At 37.1% G+C, this 21,748-nt stretch overlaps 1 protein-coding gene across 1 annotated transcript in view; it reads right to left on the bottom strand.

Annotated features, from left to right (window-relative positions):
• The window catches only part of CRYBG3 (crystallin beta-gamma domain containing 3), a 127,163-nt gene that overhangs the window by 42,108 nt on the left and 63,307 nt on the right, over nucleotides 1-21,748 (bottom strand). Inside the window, exons 8-14 of the mRNA XM_002684681.6 lie at nucleotides 17,033-17,169; nucleotides 15,658-15,772; nucleotides 14,461-14,496; nucleotides 11,957-12,090; nucleotides 8,476-8,602; nucleotides 874-1,016; nucleotides 647-773 (exon numbers count right to left, since the gene is read on the bottom strand). Coding sequence (XP_002684727.3) covers nucleotides 647-773; nucleotides 874-1,016; nucleotides 8,476-8,602; nucleotides 11,957-12,090; nucleotides 14,461-14,496; nucleotides 15,658-15,772; nucleotides 17,033-17,169 — 819 coding nt within the window. The remainder of the gene's footprint in view (nucleotides 1-646; nucleotides 774-873; nucleotides 1,017-8,475; nucleotides 8,603-11,956; nucleotides 12,091-14,460; nucleotides 14,497-15,657; nucleotides 15,773-17,032; nucleotides 17,170-21,748) is intronic.

The following is a 21,748-nucleotide window of genomic DNA, read 5'->3' as shown; positions in this document are numbered from 1 at the left end:
ACTTCCCATACTTCTCTCCCATCACTATCTCATGGGTACCCTTACTGTTCTGCAGTGCTTGTTATTATCCACACTGGCCACACTCTTTCATAACTTTGTAACTTTGCACATGTGGAGATGATTCCTTCTTTTTGAACTGCCTTTTCTGCTCCACTTCCTTTTCTGGAAAGATTGCTTTTATCCTCTTAGACATCACTCAATGCATCTCTTCTTGAAGTCTGGCATGGTCCCCAGAGCCCCAGTCCCTCAGCACTGCTTACACCTGCCTACACACTTCATTTTCTCACTAGTCATACTGTAAGTAATAGTGCATAATAACTGTCTGTCTCCTCTAAGAGACACAGAGACCCATCCGGGCAGGCTTATTCATCTTTTATCTCCAGTGATCAGTCCTGTCTGACATGTCAAAGGCACTAAATACACGCTACTGGAAGAATGAACTGATCAAATGACAAGAGTTCCTAATCACGGAGGTGCTAATACTACCTACTAGCTCTCTATGGAGTCTACAGAAATTCATATGCTGTTTCATTTTCTCTATAGATACCTAACAACATACTCCAACAGTCCCACTTTTTTAAAACCTGTTCTACACATTCAACTGTATGCCATTACATGCCACTGGCTATGTTCATATTTAACTCACCAACTGGATGGGTCGTATTGACATGATTGTATTATTTGATCCTCCCCAGTCAAAAAAGCACTTGTATTTCCCTTTCTCTAAAATGTACTGTTCTCCACAGAAGAACTTCTGCTGGTAGGCAACCCATCTAAGTAGGATAAAAAAGAAAAAGAACAGAGGTGACACAGAATTGAGCAACCAACAATTTAAACACCAAAGAAGCTCATGATTCCTACGAGTCAACTTACACGCCACTTTTAACGTGAATGGACCTTGTTTCACTGCCAAAGCCAATTTCTTCTAAGTCAGAAATTTCCTGATTTGTAATGTCAATAAACTTCCCACTTTCCAGATCAGATTCAAACAGTGTGATTGAAGATTCTATGAAATTCTAAAAAGAAGAAGAGGAAAGTTAAGAGAACACAGGCATTTTGTTTTATGGCTTGCTGTATCTTAGCAATTTTCACATGCTTTGGGGATAATTTTCACACAACTTCAGGAAGAATTTTAAATGGCACTGAAAACAATTTTAATAGGCATTACTCCTAAACAGTTTAAAGAAAACATAAGTCTGAATTTACTTTAGGCAGGGAAATACAATTTTATGAAACTAGAAGTTAGTTCACAGTCAGTAAATTGCTGGGACTTACAGACTATCATATATAACAGTAATTATAAAGGAAACTCAAGTCTAACTTGTGCCTAAAGAGCAAAAGCCACCTGAAACAGAAAGTAAACATACAATGTACTGTGGGTATCGTGGGAGAGGATTTTATGAGTTTAAATATAACAGAATAAATGAAATTTGCTTGAAAAAAAATGTTTTATAAAAATTAAAATCAGAGGACAACATCTCCATGCAGTCAGACAGAATACTTAAAAATAACAGAAAAATTATAATACCCAACTTGACACGGAATTCACAAAATAAACATAATTCACAAAAAAGACTAATGTTAAAAACAAACAAATGTCTAACTTCACTACAAGAATAAAGCAATTCAAATTAAAACAGATACAGTTTCACTTTTTAAGTCAAGAAATATCTAAAAGACCAGTTTTATCAGGGAATGTCCCTGGTGGAAATATACGTTCTGCAGCTATTCTGGAAAACAATTTAGACATATATTTAAAAACCTGAAATTGTTTATTCTTTGAGTGTGATATTCCTTTTTTCTTGTTTCCTAAAACTAAATGACAGTTCATTTATATGCAAAGATGAATTATTTATCATAGTGAAAAGCTGTGAACAGTATAAATGTCCAAAAGATTTACAAACACAAACCTTTAAACATCCACTGCTTGATGGAATAAATACAATTAAGGAGAGTTTTTAACAAGTTAACAGTTAAAAATATATCACATACTCACTTCTGCCAAGAGCTTTACATGCCTTATTTCTGATGTGATTATTTTACTATCACTCCTATTTTACAGCTGACAAAATTGAGGCAATTCCGATATATCACAGCTATTGAGGGGCAGAGAATTGAATTTGAGTGTAAATCTGTTTGTCTATTCTAAACTCTTAATCATTGTCAGATATAAATGTAAGGATAAAAGAGTAGGACAAAAACTAAAACTTAAAAGCTTGGTAAGATTATAAGTTCTCACAAAACCCTCAACTTTTCATTTAAAAAAGGATAGAAGAAAAAAAAAGAAAAACCAAGAGTGGTTACCTTTGGGTCCAGAAGTTGAAAAATTTTACCCTATATTTTTTCAAAATTTCAAATAGGTGTATTTTTAACTGGAAAATACAGAATGCATTAAAAAAATAAAAACTCTTTATTTCTGCCTATTATTTCATTGTTTGTAGCTAAAGTTTTAGACCTACAGAAAAATGTTATCAGCTTCTATATATCTCAAACACTATCAAATTTCTCATTATGATTATTATTATTACAATCTAAGATTTCCAGGACAAACATTCATTTTACATGAACAAGCAAAACAGTATCCAATAAAAACAAAGCATCTATGAGGAGAAAGAAAATACATTTGAAAAAATAATTCTCTTGCACTTACAACTTAACATGTCAACTGGATTTTAAAAACTGCTGACACAGCTGGGTCAAATTTCATTTGAAACTTCAGGAAAAAAGATAAAGGCTTTTTACGAGAAATTTTTATTATATTTTCTAAGCCATATTTGGGTTTTCAATTCCTCCTTGAGAGTAAACATGTGGAACCTGAGAACACCTGTCACCTTCATTACTTTTACATCTTAAAAATGTGGAAGCTAGGTGAATTTAGTCTTTATGATTCCCACCATCTATCCCTCATCTTATTAATAGAATACTTTTCAAACACATGCACTTATCTTTTTGAGCTTCTTTAAATCCTGATTTTACATATATATGTGTATATATGTATGCATGTACTTGAGAATCCCAGGGACGGGGGAGCCTGGTGGGCTGCCGTCTATGGGGTCGCACAGAGTCGGACATGACTGAAGCGACTTAGCAGCAGCAGCAGCAGCATACACATATACACATATTCATATTTCTGTATCTCATTATAGACATAGATCTGGAATTTTCCAAATATAAACCTAGAATATACATATATTAAATCAAGGCTCGAACATCCTATTAGAGATTTCGTGGGTTCCTTCGTGGCTCAGTGGTAGAGAACCCACCTGCCAATGCAGGAGACATGGGCTTGATCCCTGGGTTGGGAAGATCTCCTGGAGAAGGAAATGGCAACCCACTCCAGTATTCTTGCCTGGGAAATCTCATGGACAGAGGAGCCTGGTGGGCTGCAGTCTATGAGGTCACAAAAATTTGCACACAACTTCGCAACTAAACAACAACAGAGATTTGCTTGCCCAGGACAAGCCTCCCTGATGAAATTTTACAGCCTGGGTGCCATATCAACAAACTTGTTTATATTAACAAAATAAACTTCCGTCACCCAAGGAACATGAACTTGCCTCTGTTTCTTACAACCTGAAAGTACATACCTAGTTCCAGGTGGTTTTGAGGATACAGTGTGGTGATGACAACTGAAGGTGGCCATCTGGGTCCTAGTCAGGAACTGGTATCAACAGCTGCCAACCAAGTCAGGCCCAACCACGATGGGCAGGCCTTCAGCAGCTCTCACACATAGACCTCTCCCCCGCTACTCTTGTGACTCTGCGATGACCCACCTCTGCTTTTACCTTGTCTGCCCCTACCACTGTTCTCTACTCCCTGTTAGGGTTATAGGGGAGCAGAGATAAACTGAGGTATTCTATGGGCCACTGCATCACGCTGGAGTAAAATGGGAACATGTGCTGTGATTGTGCTTTTCATTGAGAAACCACTTGTGTTATGGTGTGACGTTTACTTGAGCATTGATTTGATGAATCCTATGGCATGGGTTGTGGGAGACTGGCAGCCATGAGGAGGGTAAGCTGGGAAGCAGGCCGGAGGCACAGGCCATTGGGCCATGATGCAGCCTGGGGCTGAGCAGAGAAGGAGGGCTTTACTGTCACAGGACCTGGTGCCAAGTACAAGTGCTGGCAGTCCACGGGTTCACAAATAAATATACTCACATGGCTGGAGTCTCTGTCCTTCCTGCTCTGGCTCCCATGCCCAGAGATGTGGCCAAGGGCACAGGGGTCTCCTAACAGAGACACTGTTCTCATTTAACCTCCTCCTTTTGTTTATTCATAGCTTTCTTTGCCTTGTAGCTTCTGCTTTCCATCTTTTTCTAAAAATGTTTCTGAGTCTGTCTGTCTCCTGGCTTTGACCCTTTCTGCTTGTTACACTCAAACCTACCAAATACACAATATCTGATCCAATTGACTAGCTGCCATCAATATGGTGTTCCTGTTGCGGGGAGCTCTAACTCTAAGCCAAATCCAATCATCTGGGGCAAAATCTCCAGGGTCACATGTCCAAAGTAAAATAAATAAAATATGCAAGAAAACACAAAAACAAAAAACCAAACCTTCTAATTGCTTTGTTCATGAGGTGACTGTAATAGGACCCAATTCCTGTGAGGTTACCAGGTTACCATCATTCCAACTATAAGCAAAATTAAATAACTTAAACTTATTAAAAACTTTCAAAGTCATATGGATTAAAGTGGAGCTCTGTTGCTCCAGAAAGATGAATAATGATGGAACCTCAAATCTGCACTCCATTTTAAAGCACTTAAACAGAACCAAAAATCAGGAGAGTCTAATGCAGTCTCAGGCACAGTACTCCCCACTGTTAGAATGAGCTAATGAGCAGTTGCTTCAGGACCAAAAATAAGTCTTAAGGATCAATAATTTGATTACTTTAAAATTCCATAAAATCCCTCAGCTCATCAGGTTCTGGAACTCCTGCACGACAACCCCCTGGGTGGGCAGCATAAAACAAGACACCAAGACACCAGGGGAGATCTGATGTGTCCATTAATTTAGGGGATACAACGGTGTCTGCTGCATACCACCTGGTTTTACAGATCTGAAAAGAGGCCCCGAGTCTAAAAATCAGAACAAAAGCAAATCCAAACCTAGGCGAGTATGAAACTGAGGGAAAATAAGCATACCAAGAAATGTATAGAGAGAGCCAAGAATAAAAATTCCTTCTTTAATCCCTGGAGTCTAAATTACTGCTATATTCCTTCCTCCTGGTCCTTTTCTCTTTATAAAATAATCAACTCCAAGTCACTATATCTGCCTGACTCATTTGGAATTAGAAACACATTGCTGGTCATCCTCTCCAAAGCACTTTGTGACACAGACCATATTATCCCTAAGGGACATGTCCAAGATCTGACCTTTGTAGATCCAGAGTGTTCCATATACTAGAGCCAGGACATGAGAAGACTGCATTATGTTATGCAACTTTTCTACCTTTCATCTGTTTATTTGATATTATTTCAACTTATATCTCAAAAGCAGTGCTTTACTCTTTCCCAGGTTAGATACCTTTGAGAGTCTGTCTCACATCGGCTCTGCCTGTTAATCCCACTGTCTATGACAACCCCAAGAGCTGTTCACCCTATGTCTAACAATAACTGTATCATATATTTAAAATTTTCAAAGAGGGTAGATTTTATGTTGTGTCTTATCACAAAAAAATTAATAATTATAAAGAGGGCATGAGGAAACTCTGAGAGGAGACAAGTATGTCCAGGGCCTTGATAAGTCTGATGGGTATATACTTATTCCCAAATGCCTCAATTGTATACAATAAATACGTACAGCTTTCTACATGCCAATCATGCTTCAATAAAGTGGTTTTTATAAAGAGAACCTCTACCCAATTCCATGCTATGTCTGAAGAAAATATTTCATCTGAAAACATTTGAGTGAACATAATTTTCAGACTGTTTTAAATTTATGTAAATAATTCTTTACTATACACGTGTATTAGTCTGCAGAGTAACTATATATTTACTGCTACAAATGAAATGTTAATAAGCTATTGGCTGAATGAGATTCCAGATTTCCACTCCTGAAGTGCTTTTTAGTCTAGTCATTCTGTGACAAGGAAAATGGGAAACGTGACACGGGCTCTACAGTAAGACAGAGTCACCCATCGAACTACAGCTCTGCACCTGGGCACAGTGCCTACGCTCTGAGACCCTCAGTTTCTGTATCTGTAATGTGGGAGTCATAAAACTCTCTATCTCATCATTGTTGTGAAGATTAAGTACAAGTATGCATGTAAAGCCATTAGTAAGCACCTGAAGATGTTAGCAATATCATAATGAGGATGATGATATTATCTTTACAAGCTAATCTTAATTTTTTTAACCTAATTTAAAGAGAATAGATTTTCTTTGAAGGAAATTTTGTGTATTAAAAACTATGTGTTAACATTTTCAAAAATAGCCAAAACTTCTATTTGCAGCAGTAGTTTAACATGGCAATTTCTGGCAATTTTTCCAATGTATATTCTCATAGACTGTCTATATCAAGTATCTCCTGACTTTTTAGCTATAGTGTTTTTTTCTTTTCACATTTCCTACTATTTGAAGAATTCAACTAGTGAAATCTTGGAGTTCTGCCTGCTTTAGTCACAGTCACCTTGGAAGATACCATCACATTTTCTGCTGAACATTTCTAGAAGCAAACTTCGGCTCCACTTTTTTTTTTAAATCAGGAGGGAAATTCTTAAAATCATTCAGTACTAGGTGGGAGATGCTCTGAATCATGATGCTTAACTTCCTCAATGCACGTGGTTATCATGAACAAAAAGAGAAAAAGACGCAGGCTTTATCATGTTTTGTCTGGCGTGCCTTTTAGTGCTCAAGGAAGAAGTGGCTAGAGAAAACCCGTGGCCCTTGTACATTAGAATTGTGTACTAAATACCTCAAAAGCTACCTGTCCACTGCTCAGACAACTTAGTACCCAATCTTCAGTTGGCTCTGCTACACTTCTTTTAGGTAGAACTGGTTTTTCAACTCAGTTTTTTATTAACAAGGATCACTGTGGACAAAAAAAAAAGCTCCCTTATTCCCTGTGATTCTTCTCTCCCATTCTGGCTCCTGCTGCCCAACCAAGTGAGGCGTTGCAACAGTGGTGCTTGTGACCCTGACAGATAGAAACTTAGGGGACAGAGCACACAGAGCCCACCTGGACCCAAGGATCACCCTTCACTGCATCATCAATTCTTTCAAAAGGTGGCTTTGGAGGCCATGCCAGATAGTTTAGAGTTTATATGGGTAAAGATTATTTTGGAAATATACTGCAGTGGTATAACTTCTTAACTATGAGAAAACATGGCCCTCTGAACACACTAAAGAAGTCTCCAGAGCTGGTCAGAAAAGTGAGCAACATCTGATAAGCAAGCCCTGATATCCTGCAGAACTCTCTAGCGTCCTTCTATTTCCTCTTCCCTGTGTTTTCCAGTCCTGGAACATTCTAGACCTCCTGCCTCCAGGCTGACCTCCTTTACCTCATGCTAGTTCTTGATACATTCACCAAAAAAATAAAAACCTTTCTAAAATGCTAATCTAATCACACTCACTAGGCCTAAAATTCATTCCTTCTGGTCAAGTCAAGAAAAAAAGTGTGAACGCCTCAACATGGCATATAAGGCCCTTCATTTTCTGGCTCTGGATTCATCTTCCCAAGCTCTAATATCCTGATTTTACTGCATTTCCAAAACATATCAGTTTCACTTATATGAGGGTTTCTCAACTTCAGCACCAGTAATATTTTAGGCTGATGATTCCTTGCTGTGGAGGCTGTCCAGTGAATTGTAGGGATTGAACAGCCTCCCTGGCCTCTACCCACTAGCTGTCTGTAGCCTGACAACCTCCCACCCTCCCAAAGTCATAACAATCCAAAATGTCTCCAGACACTGCCAGATGCCCCCTGCATGAGCTCATCCCCAACACTGGCTCCCATCCTTGCTTTTTAAAATGTTAACCTCTTGCTAAAACACCCATCTTTCTTCTTCACCCTGTTCCCAAATTTCACTTAGCTAGCTCTCAAACTTGAAATTTCAACTCAGCTGCCCTCTTTTCCTGTCTACTTCAAAAGGGAAGTATTTGACTTTTCTCTGGGTATCCTGAATACTTAGTGTTGAATCCAATCACAGTCAAACAATATCAAACATTTACATAGGTACTACCAACCCTACCACATAGGGAGTCAGTGTCTAGCCATCATATCTCCAGCACCTGACACAATCTATCTAACAGCAGGTGTTCAAAAATGATTATGGAATCAATGGATGAAAAATACAAATATTCTGTAATAATCATGGCAGTTAAGAAAGGCAAGCCATATAAGCCATTCAGTTTAATGGTCTCAGGTAGTAGAAACATATTATCATTTTATATTCTACCAGAGGTCATGTCCAATTTTCATGGAAAGCTAAAAAAAAAAAAAAAGAAAACTAAGAAAAAGGAAGTTAACTTACAGCTTGTAAGTACCGGAAAGACAAGATGGAACCACTTAATGCCCCAAAGGCATTACTGTCTTCAAAATCTCCTTCTTCGAGCAAGAACTGCTGGCCTTTAAAATGTTCTTTTTCATAGGCAACCCATCTACAAATAGAGGACATACAACTGAGTTATTAGTAAAACTGCAGTCAAGAAGAAAATCATGATAAAGCACCCAGTTGCACATCACCATCTCTTAAAAAAGCAATACATTTATTTTGCTAGCATTTACAGAGACAAATGAATGGTGTAAACTTCATGGATCAATAATTTTTATAGTTTGGAGGCTTTTCCCAACAAAAGGTTAGCTGTTACAGGATTGCAACACCGGAACACATTAAATGTTTGTGGCCTGACCCTATACCACCATCACAGCGTGGTCGGAGAATAGCCTGCCAAGGAAAAAATAATGGAAAGCACAGACAATGAAAAAATACTGCAAATCCACAATGAGATTCAAAGACAATCAGTCTTATTTTTCTGATTAAGCCCTGCTGGAATCACAGAATGATCACTATATTAAACATGTATTTAGGGTTTAACTCGAAGGAACCTGTCATCAGCTTTGGATCAGAAACACCCTCCTGTAGGAGGGTTTAGCAAGGAGAAACTGGGAAATGTGACTGGGCTGATATTAGCCCTGGTGGTCTAAATATATACAAAGACTTCTGTAAATATTTACAGGTAGGAAATGTTGCTCCCACCATTTTATCAGTGGTGATAATGGAAACAGGAAGCACCATGGCAGACTTTCCAAGGACAGAGGTTTCTTGACTTCTAATTTAAAATTATCAGTACCGAACACTGATAAACAGTTACTCACTAGTTCTTCAAGAAACTTACCTTAATCTGCAGTAACCCACAGTAGCTAAAGCAGCGTGGGCATAGATAAAACACACGCTGCCCTGCTTAAATCTGCCCTTAGCTGGCACTGTGTAACTAGAGTGGGACCCGCTCCAATGGGGCAGATTCCAAGAGTGACTATTGGGCGCTCCTGGGTTGGGGACTTCTGAATTCTAGAGATTGTCAAAATGAAGCCGGGCAGGGCTAACTACATTCTTTTGGGAAGATACAAAAAGTATTCCTAGGAACTGTTTTCCTAGGATACGAAGTAACAGTAGCCACTCAGTACTCTTGAACCCATATCTAATTTCTGTAGGTGTGCCTACAGTAGGGAAAAGGGTAAGGGTGTATGTGAGTTAGAATAAACATTTTATATATATTAGCATATTTGTAATACATAAAGAAACTGCTATTATTGTATTCTTAAACTACTATGTGAAAATAAATTTTACAAGAGAACTTTCAAATTCTAAGTTTATATAAATGGGACTATTCAAAACATGCTTTTAATATACCTGAATGGGAAAAACATACAGAAGACCTAATATTAAAGGAGAAATCAGTAAAGTACGACAGTTCAAAAATCTGCACAGCCTTTCTCAATAGATTAAGTTTTAATTAAGATTAAATTTACATATATCTGGGATATTTAAAAATAGATGTTATCTGAGAAAAATTAAGACACATCAACCTCATTTTCTCTAGACTCCTTAAGACAGAGGTGAGGAAGAGTTCCTATTATTTACAGATAAAGTTCAAGAGTTAAAAGTGAAAAATAATGAAATAGTGAAGCAGCAAAAAAAAAAAAAGTAGAATTAGTGAAAAAAATAAGTCACCTGTTCATCTTTATATTGGACATCACATTTTTCTCCTGCAGGTGTTATATAAAAAATGAAAGTGTGTATAATGTTTTACTAGCCATAATATTTTGAGATTTTATAAAATAATCACAAATACACTTAGAAAATAATGCAAATCAAAATCTAGTTCATGATAAAAATCACTCAGATCTTAAAGGAAAGAAAAGAAAAATATTTTATTACAGGACTAATAAGAAGCACACATGTCCACAGATCAGAGAAACTACGACTACATACAACACAATAAAAATTTATCCAAAACAGATTTGTTTTTAAAGCCTCTGATAAATTTTTTAAATTCACAGGTGAGGAACTGGATAATAACTAATATGTCAGACTGAGACAGGCTGGGGCCTGGGACCCTTCGCTGCAGTGCTGCAATGCTTACACATGAATAAACCTCTCCTGGAGGAACAAAGTACCAAGAAACTACGGGACTACAAATCACTGTGTTCATGTACAGTTGGGGCAAATTCGGGACAAAAGACACAAAGAGACTGAAACAAGAAAGAAAAAGCAGGGGGTGAGGAGTGAAAGCGGAGAACTGTGCATGCCCTCTGCAGATGGTACCACCTAAGGGGTGGGCAAACCACTAAGCCGTCAATTCCTGGACAACCCCTACCCTCACTCCATATAAGGAACAAGCTCGCCTCTACCTCAGGGAACAAGCAAGCAGGGGAATCCTGCTGTTTGTTCTTGATCCCCTCTGCTGCAACAGGAGCCTTAATAAAGCCTTGCCTGAATTTCCAGTCTGGTCTCTGATCAATTCCTATTGATTAAGGAGGTCAAGAACCTTGATCAGTAACAAGACCATTTACAGATATGACCTACATATCCAATGCATTGCATGGTACACTTCCATTTTGGTTAGTATATCCATTACTTGATCTAGTGTCAGAAACTGAAAAGACTAAGACTAACTGAAAATACAGACCCTTGAGGAATCTTAAGTCATTTAACTTCTTTGAATGAAATATTTGAGCAGCATCTTTTGCTAGAATACAAGGACCAAGTTATATGATGTACTGCAAATAAGAGATATTGATGCTTAAATTAAAATAAACCAACATTTCAAATATTAATAGTTCAACCTATCAACAGAGAGATTAACATGTTGTCTGAAGGAATTCTAGCCCTGAGTTGACCATGGCAATTAAGTTATGAGGAAAGCTTCTTTTCTATGGTTTTACCTGTGAGGATACAAATACAAAGTTTCACCCTAGTCCAGTAACTGCTGATTCAGAGTGGGGTAGAGGTGCATTGGTTACGCTTGGATTGGTTCTTAGGGAGCTTTCTTAAAAACAGTGCAGGACCAGAAGGTAACCAATGTCAAGAACCCTTGATTTTGTAAACGCACAACCCAGGCTACCTCTTTAATGAGAGAGGACTCACTGCCAAGACCCTTAGCACCAAAAGTCAACTGAGGTAGAACAGAGTGAAAATTGGGACTCTCATGCATGTGCATAATCTATTGAGAAATAATCTTGTCTTGCAATTCTTATCTTCTATACTGTGCTTACAAATACTAAGTGCTTAAGTTTTAGAAACTGTTCCCTTCATTTAATCTATCTCAAAATCTCTAATACTAATAAGAGTTCACAGAAAGCTGTCAGTAATAGGTTTTATTTCCCACATTTCAGAAGGGATGTATATTTTTAGATTAAGGTAGGTTGTTTTTGCTCTGCTCAGCACATTTTGTGTGCTGATCTTCAAAACTAGACAAGGGAATTGCATATGGAAAATATATAATACTCACACTCCACCGATGACACGGATTGATCCAATTCCATGAAAATCTACATCATTTTTTAAAAAATTAGGGACAGAATCTATGTGTTCACTAAACTCTTTGGCCTGTCCATGGAAGTGAGGTTTTTCATAAATAATAACCTAAAAAATATGAAAAAAACCACTTAGCATGCTCATATTTTAGAATAGATACATACTGATCTATATGACACTGAGGGCCACAATCTGAATGAAGGACTACTGTTCATTTTCTTCCTTTATACTCAAAATATAGAATACTGTCCAACATTCACAAGGAATATGTGAGTCTTTATCCATTACAAAGATTAAATATCTTGATAATGTTTCTCTTATATCAAAATACTCAAATATAATTACATGTTCTATTTACCCAAATCCTAGGTCCACTGCAAAGAGTAAACTGTCTTGAACTATCTATGTTTTTTTCTCTGTTCAATATTTGATACAGACCCGCCTTATATTTACTGAATTTCCTCTATTAAGAAACCAAAATTCTCTTGAGTTTGAGAAAACTTGCTATTTCTTACAACATTGCTTGTATGGTCACTACTAATCACTGAGAAGAATTACACATGCATATACTTGAATTTAAATAAAAAAACTTCCTAAAAGTTAGAAATGATTGAAAAAAATTTGGTATTCTTATTGGATATTTGGTTCAAATGGAGGAGGGAATGCAGTAGGACACAGATGCCTAGCATTTTGTTTACTTCAAACTTGGATTGGTACAAGTACTTCCCTTCTATTTTTTTAATTTTATTTCCCCAGCATAAGCTGCCCTTGGGGTTCAGGGAAGAGATGACAGTAATAGCACTCATCTACCCACACTTTATCACCTGGTCCTATTTATGGCTGATGGCATAATTTGTATACAATTGGTGAATAAAATCCCATGCTTAGACACACTGAACCAGCAAGTTATAGCTTCTTTATTTAAAAAGAAAAAGAAAAACAACAACAACACTGAGAACATTACACAGACTGAAAAAAAAAAATCTAGTACTGCTCTTGCTGTTTTCTACATACTAAATTTTCAGAGTGCTGTATTGGAAGTGATGAAGTATTATTTGGGTTTAATACACGCTACATATGTTGAACACATTGAAACTAAGTAAGAAGCAATAATTCTTTGATGAGTAAGTCACAAGCCAACATCTAACAACTTAAAAATTGTGACTGTCTAGGATAACCATTCCATTCACATGCCTCAGACTGCAACTGTCCACAGAAGAGCCAGCCCAAAGTTCTGATGCAGCAGACAGAGAGACTGAGACAAATCACTCAGGGAGTGTCACAACCAGTTCTGCACTTATTAGGTCACTAGTTCAAAACCTTGGCTGCATGTCAAGAGTCACCTAGGGAGCTCTGAAAAATTTTAACCACACCCCAGGCCAAATAAGTATCTTTTTCAATGGAACCCAGGCATAAGCATTTTTTTAGAACTCACATATGTATGATTCCAACATACAGTGAAATTGTATTAGATTCATTCAGATACTAAGTTTAAAAAAAAATTCCATCTATGTGATTGGGAGAATGGTAGTCAATTCCACAAATTAGGAAGCCCAGATATGGGAAAGCTGGGGGAATTATGCCTTGGTTTGGAGAGGAGGATGGATGAATCCCTGTGTCCCTGCCTGCCTCTGAAATGGTGTACTCTAATTAAACAGAGGTCTGTTTGCATCTTTCATCACTACACTGATTTTCTCCCTATCTCTCTTTACAGGCATTCTACAATTCCATTTCTTTTTCTTTTCCAAAACGTACTTAATTCTGGCATTACTACCACCCCGGTTTTTGGTGCCTCTGCTGTTCCCTTCAGATACTCATAGTTTCAAGCTGACATCACCTGATAGAAGCTGCTTGCATCTCCTCCTGATCATCCTTGATCTCCATCCTGAGCATCACTCCCGAATGCCTGCTGGGTATTTCCACTTGAAAGTCTAGCTATCACCTCAACCCTTTGCCCCCGATAAAATAAGTATCAAACCTATCATCTTTCCAGCCTGTAGGTGCTTACTGGGTCTGACTGGGTTGTCAGAACAGACCTCCACTTTTCTGTACTGAGCCCTCTCGTCATTTGAGCGTGGGCCCTCAGCCACCTCTTTGTGTAGTCACTGCCCACAAACCCAAGATACATTACCTAGATATTGCCAGCATACATTCAGGTAATCACAATTTAACTGTAGTAGTCCCAAATAGTTAAGGGGCTTCCCAGGTGGTGCTAGTGATAAAGAACTCGCCTGCCAATGCAGGAGATACAAGAGATGTGGGTTCAATCCCTGGGTCAGGCAGATCCCCTCGAGAAGGAAATGACAACCCACTGTAGTATTCTTGCCTGGAAAATCCCGTGGACAGAGGAGCTTCATGGGCTACAGTCCATGAGGTTGCAGAGTCGGACATGACTGAAGCGACTTACCACACACACAAATAGTTCAAGATTTATTATCAAACTTTTTAGCCTGCTACCAAAGTCTGTTCAAGACTCACCTTTAAGTTCATAGGCATTTCCACTTTCAGTCCACCCTTAAGATGACAAAAAATTTTAATATTAGATATATTCATATTTAAAATGTAACTAACCACAAGTAACTAAGTAATGTATGTATGTATGTAGGTTATATAAAAACTTGATTGGTGAAGATTACATACCAAATTTAAGTTGTGGTATTTAAAAATTTTAAGTATAGAACTCTACAGTAGTCAAAATCAAGTCAGACTACTCTATATCAATGTAAATGGGGTAAACAAATCTTGGAAAGATACTTTCCAGAGTACAACCACTACAAGGAAGGAAACCAAGCTTTAGTGCTTAAGTACATGTGACCAATCAAAGATTTAATCCCACAGCAGAGCATCTCAAGAAGAAGAGTGGAGTTGTTAGTAGACTGAAAACTTTGATTTGGCAGGGTACATTTCTAAACGACTTAATACTCAATTTCTTCTCTACAAAGGCTTGGGCTTTCTGTGTTAGAGCATTTCATCTTCCAAGTCCTATCACACTTGCTGTCTTGGTGACCACATGGAGATAAGAGCATAAAAGGTAACCCACTCCTCACAAAAGCTCTCGTGTATTAATTTCTTCGTTTCCAGTGCCATGCCACATTGTAATACTCCTTAAAATTTGTTTTTTCTGGTTTTTAGTATTTTTTTAAGGCACAGCACAAAAACGGTTTGTCACATAGCCACTATTTAATTGAACAATTTGCCCCTCAAATAAAAATATTTGCAACAAAATAAATCATTAATACAAACATTTATTACTTTTAAGAAAGTAACCATTCACAGATCTACCCATTTATTATTAATGCTGAACTTATCATTCATTATGGCAATGGAAGAGTATAATATACAACAAGCAATTTTCTAATAAGCATCAAAAAAACAAATTTAGAATTTTTTAAAGTCAGAGTATTACCTTATAAGGAAACTGCATGAATTGTGATAAATATAGTACAAAGTAAATTCAAACATCTAGAAAAACATTAAAATGGAAATGTTTCTAGAAAACATTACAATATTTTCAAAAAGTCTGAAAGAAACAAAACAACAATGTATGAACAGTTTGCCCATTCTGTAGCAGACATATACATGTCTCAAGACTGAGATGCATGACCAATCATCAGAGCTATCTTATTTTTGAATTCATGGATACTTGGGAAAATGTTTCATTTTATATCTGCTTACCATTTGAAGTGGATGCAATGATTTAATTTCTGCTGCAGAAATCTCAAAGAGTCCATGGTCTTCCTCCAAAACTATAGCTTGCCCCTTGAAATTAATATCTGGGTAGGCAAGCCAACTAAATAAGAAATGAATGGTTGGTTAAAGTATAATAGGAATACTTTAATCTGGCTCTGTAAGAGTCAAAAGCTAAAAAAAAAAAAAGCTACAAAAAGAAGAAGAAATCTCTGTCACAGAATTACATTAGTAAAACACATTCAAAGTGACACTGCTAGACAACATATAACAATGAATTAACATGTTATTAACTACTTACATTCAGACACTATTCTGGTTTATTATATGTTTTCCAAGCACTGGCATCACTTTCCTATTATATGTTTTCCAATATTTAAAAGCTGTGAAACCTTTAATGCAATTAGGATATAATTGAAAAATAAAAATCATCCCACTATGTTTCTGTTTTAAACTTGGGCAATCAGAGGCAGGGATTCCACTACGCATTCTACACCCTTGACCCATAGTTTCAGAATCAGGATCAGTTCTTGGTTTCCCTCAGGAAGAGTATTTGAAATAAGATTCCTAAAAGAACCATCCAGAAACCAGCTAAACTTGATAATTACAGACAGTTCTCAGGTCTGTGTTAATTACTGGGTCTGCCCAACAGTTCTAACATGTGGGAGAGATGAAGGGAGATGTCCAACAGTGACCCCTAAATTCAACACCAGCCATCATCAGAGCAGATGAAAATGGAGGAAGAGGGAAGAAGGATCCACATTGAACCAGAAATCATAAAACTTATGACTCAAGTCAATCTGGGACTGAATTAGCACTGAACTCAGACCCACAGTCCTGAAGATACCTTCGGAATTAGAAAGGCCTGGTATCAAATCCATGCTTACCAGCTGGCAGCTTAGGACAAGCCACATAATTTCTTCATTTGTGACAGGAGAGTAGCTCTACCTATCTTCCAGGAATAGAAGAGTAATAAACACTGGTACTATAAAGGCCCTCTGTAACTACCAGCACTGAGACAGACACTTTGCAGATAGCTCAGGCTCCAGAGTTTTAGGTCAGGGATACATACTTATTTCTCAGTCCCACAGTCTGCTGGGTGAAAAGACAATGGATTCACCTGTCAAAAATGGTGTCTGGGAACCTATATCTGTTTCTGTGAGTCATCTATCAAAAACTTAACTGGATCTGAAAAAAAGACGGAATCTGTTTTAAAATATTTGAAAAAGTCTTTCTTAGGTCTCCAGAAGTATACACAGCAAAATTAACACTTCAGAAATGGGTAGGTCACCAACTGAAATATGACACAAAGTTAACTTTGGTAGCCATCAATCACCGTTAGTGAAGAGAAGCAGATACATACACGCCTGACTTCACGGTGAAGGACACAGATTTGGGGATATTCAGCTCTTCCAAATTGGGGACCGCTCGCTGGATGTAGATAGGGCAACATGCCGGGTCAGACTGTGGGCAAAGCTCTATCTCTGGAATACTGCAATCCTGGAAAGAATAATAAAAAAAAGTTGACTTTGAAGTATCTAGAGACACACACTGCAGAATCCTCAATACCCTGGATATGCAGTTAAAATTTTTCTCACTGTTCAGCTGAATTTTTAACCAATAACAGCATAAAGGAGACAGTGTTTCTTCTTACCAGTCTGTTAAACTGATTTTTCTAAGAAGTTACATTGACAACATGAAAATTATATGAATATTATTGATTGAAAAACATTACCCTGATTCTTTCTGCTTTGTTTTTAAAAGTCCTGCTCCATTAAGCAATGTTCAAAGTTACCAATATATGAGTGCCAAGAGTTTGTAAGCCTTCCTTCTCAGAAGCATAACAAAGCCATAGGGAGGAAGGGAGTTAAATAAAAGCTGATCTCATGGGGAGCATAAAAAATAAATAACAGAGAGGCACTACTCTCTCAGCGGGTTATCTAAATTACAGTGACAAAAGAAGTAGGAATTAGAGGTGAGGGTAAAGGAAATCTGTTTTCTTACTTGTGGTATTTATTTTCTATAGTATGAGTTGGTTTGAAGAAGAAAGACATTATGAAATTTGATCCTATACTTCATCACACATCCACTGTCACCATGCCTGTCAAACTTTTCTTTAAAATTGCCACTGTCAAGGTCTTTCATCAAGGCCAAGACTTTGACTACGGGCCTAGACCATCGATCCAGTAAGCTTACTCTTTATACAGCTGGGCATGTGGGAAAACCACATCCCTCATCATACTCCTTGACTTGAGACCCAAGCAATTCATATTCATATTTTGGTTTTCCTTTTAAAATACAGCAACGACCCACAACTAACTAACTCACAATAATGTACAACTACACTAACTACCTAAAACTCTTCAGTCTTACTGGTGTCCATGCTATCTCTGCACCTAGCCTCTCTAAGCTTTGTAAACATTTCCCTTATTCTAACTGAAGACATAATTTTCTGTATCCTTACTTATGAAAATCTTTTTTAAAAAAATACTATTGGAATATAATTGATTTACAGTCTTATGTTAGTTTTAGGTACATAGCATACCAATTCAGTTATATATATATTTATTCTTTTTAAGATTCTTTTCCCATGCAGATCATTACAGAATATTAAGAAGAGTTCCCTGTACAATCCAGTAGGTCTTTGTTGATTATCTATTTTATATATAGTAGTGTGTATATGTTAATCCCAAGCTCCAGTTTATCCCTTCCTGCCATGTTTCCCCATTGGTAATCATTAAGCTTGTTTTCAATAATTAGTTCTAACTCAAAAAAGACCATATCAAAACCACAATTATTTTTGCCTTCTCTGAAACTACAATCGTGCTGTCTAATCTATCTCAATAATCCTGAGTGTTTCATTATATGACTCAAGTTTCAGCAGCATAATTCTCATCTAGGACATTGTGGTATTCAAATGGCTCTGCTTTAATGAAATAGGTAAATGCAATAAACTATTAGAGGTGACATTTATTAAACTGAACAATTATATTTATTATTACAATCTGTTTTGCAGTTGCAAAATGGTATCTAATTTTTTAATCTTTTTTCCAAACTGAGTTCTATTATTAATCATCATTAACCATTCTGATTAGTGTGTAAAAGCAAGCAAACTAATACATCTTGTTTTCAGAAAGTTCTAAAACACAATACAGTAGGAAGCTATAACCTAAAATATCCTTTAAAGTATAAAAAGTTTATTTCCGTCTAAAGTTTCATTTTAAAAAATGGCCATAAATGTCCAGAAGAGTCACCTGTCAGTCTTCAAGTCTCTTTTGTTTGCTATTAAAAATAGAGTTCTAGTAACATTATTTAAAATGTTCCCCCAGGGATCTGAGGTACAGTAACAGAATACATAACTAAGTGTCTCACACAAATAAGTTTCCTCTGCATTGTGTTATACAAACAATGTTTGGGTGGTGTATTTTAAAAGGGAAAAAGCTAAGAGGCATTTGAGTCTACATCACACAGGGAAACAGTATAATGGAAAAGAGGTAATGATGGCTAAAAAATTGAAAATATAAACAAGATCGCTTACATTCTCAACTATTGTACTAGAGGACTGATTTTTTTTCTCTAGTTGGCTGAAAAAGATTTCACTAATAAGTTCTATTTTCTCCATGGTGGCTATTCACAGAAGTAATGTCTTTTGCAAGATTTGTGTAATTCTTGATGGACAAAGGGAGTAAACAACTAGCCTTACAGGAACAGAGCAACGAGAAACACTTTGTACTCTTAGTAAAGAAAAGTTTATATGGTTTCCTCCCAGACTTTTCTAGTCATGATATACTTTCTAAACACATCTTGGTGAACTCTATAAGCTCAGACTATTAAAGCAACCAGTAAGAATGGAGACAAAGCTATGGGAGGGAAACAGGGTAGGAATGAACTACATAAATAGTAAAAAAACAAAACAAAACAAACCTCCAAAAACCAAAAACCCAAGAAACTATTTGCCTCTGCCTTACATGAAATACCTTCAGTCCCTGATCTAACAACGGCTCTCTTGCACCTCAGCTCATTAATAAGGGCAAACCTAATTAATTCCTGAAAGAAGGAAATGTCACTCCTTAAAAAAAAAAAAAAATATATATATATATATATAATAATATATATATATTAAATGCATAGTAAACAGAGAAATGTGCAGGATTCACTTTTTCTATTTGAGAAAAAAAAGCACTTGACTCAAGTCTCACTGCACGGTTACTCCACCTCCAATTACTTCCGCCAGGGGCAAAGATGACCCTTGGGCAGAATCTACAATTGCAGGTGACTGACGGTATCTTCTGTTACTTGCTCCATTTACAGCAAAGTGAAGATATCATGAAAGTATTGTCTTTAAAGGACAGTCTTTAAAGCTTTGACTACTTAAGATGAGAGCCACTAAAAGATAGTGAAACAGATAAAGCTGCTGTGGGCCTAGGTGAATTCGGAATGGCTGCCATGAAAATGAAGCTATCAAAAAAAAAAAAAGAAAATGAAGCTATCAACAGGCCGAAATGTGACAAGTTTACAAAAAGGAAGCATTTTAATGCCTGATTCTTACTTTGTAAAATATTTAGAACAATGCTAATGCCTTTTCTATTCAACGTTCAATAGTTTTATTTTCCTTCCTCACTTAAAGTTGCTAGCAAGTTCAAGTCAAGTGGGCACTAACACAGCAATTAAAAAAAAAAAGACTCTATGAACAAACAATGGAAGAAGGAAAAAATGTAAGCATGACTTATTCTTTCTTATAATGCATCCAAAGCAAATGGCGGATGTGCAAATACCCATTTAAATACCCAAGCTCAACAGATTGAATTTTTTGTTTGATTTTATTGTTTGATTTGGGATGAGGGTGTGAAGTTTGCTGCTTACAATACCTTATTCATCTGTTTTTTTTCTCCTCACTAGGCCTGGCATGGTGCCTGACATTCACAAGGCAGACACAAAACCACATGCTATTAAATTTTAGAAGATTCCAACTACAAAGTGATTACCTGCTTCAAGGAATTTCTTGTGAGTTAGCTAATGAAGTGAGCACTCAAATGCTGCCTGATGAGCTGAAATGCTTGTGATTAAATTTTTCGATGAAAACGCACACTGCCCTCTATCCTATAGCCATCAATCTCCCCGCACTATCAACGTCCGCCTCAGTGACACAAGTGGCTCTGCTAGGGACTCCCTCACACCTCCCGTGCTGCCAAACTCCTGTCTGCTCTCTCAAGACGCCAACCAGGTGCTGCCTGCTCCAGGAGAGATGCGTCTTCTTCGTGCCTGTGTGGGCCCTGCACTGCATGTCTCACATCATACAGGCATGAGATTCAGCTGTCCCTGTCCTGGACTCTGACCAATCTGAAGGAAGACACCGTATGGAACTTGTGTTTCTATTCCCAGTGCCTACAACAGCATTCGGTCCAAGAGCAGACACAAATATTTTTTAGACTTAACAGGCTTAACAGTTTTGCAGAAAGTATTAATTCATGCAGACACCCCTTTATGATACTGAGTTTTTCTGTATGCTGTCTGCAACTATCAAGGGTTTTAACAACATTGATCCAAATCATGATAGGGTCCACGTCAAAGTAGACATTTTTAGTATATAAATAGACTTTCTGTAATTTGAAAAATATATATGTTCATGACTGTCACAGGGGTAACTGCACTGAATCATGTACTACATTACTGCTGAAGGAACCCTTAAAATACATGGGACAATTCTGTCCTTATCGCTAACTCACTTCTCTAAACCATCAAGGCACTTCCCACAGTATGTATTATTATATGAGGAAGGCAAGGTCTTCCACATCTTAGTATTAATAAACAGAAAATTAAAAAGCAACATTTTCCCCTTCCTTTCCCCAACCTACCTTCTATAAATTTCTTCTAATGCTCATCTATCTCCCCTTCTCTTGTAAACACCACACACACCCACATATACACACCCACAAACCTCCACTAGAAGAACATATTTGGAAATATCCTAAAGATGTCTGGGTGGTATATTCCAACTACTATTAAAAATACATATATATTACAACATGTAACATTTTATGTGCCATATTACATGTAGCATTTAAAATTTTCATCAACT

Source organism: Bos taurus, chromosome 1, assembly GCF_002263795.3.
Source record: "Bos taurus isolate L1 Dominette 01449 registration number 42190680 breed Hereford chromosome 1, ARS-UCD2.0, whole genome shotgun sequence".
NCBI lineage: Eukaryota > Metazoa > Chordata > Mammalia > Artiodactyla > Bovidae > Bos > Bos taurus.
The sequence above is the reverse complement of the archived record's forward strand: the minus strand, read 5'-3'. Positions and strand labels throughout refer to the sequence as shown.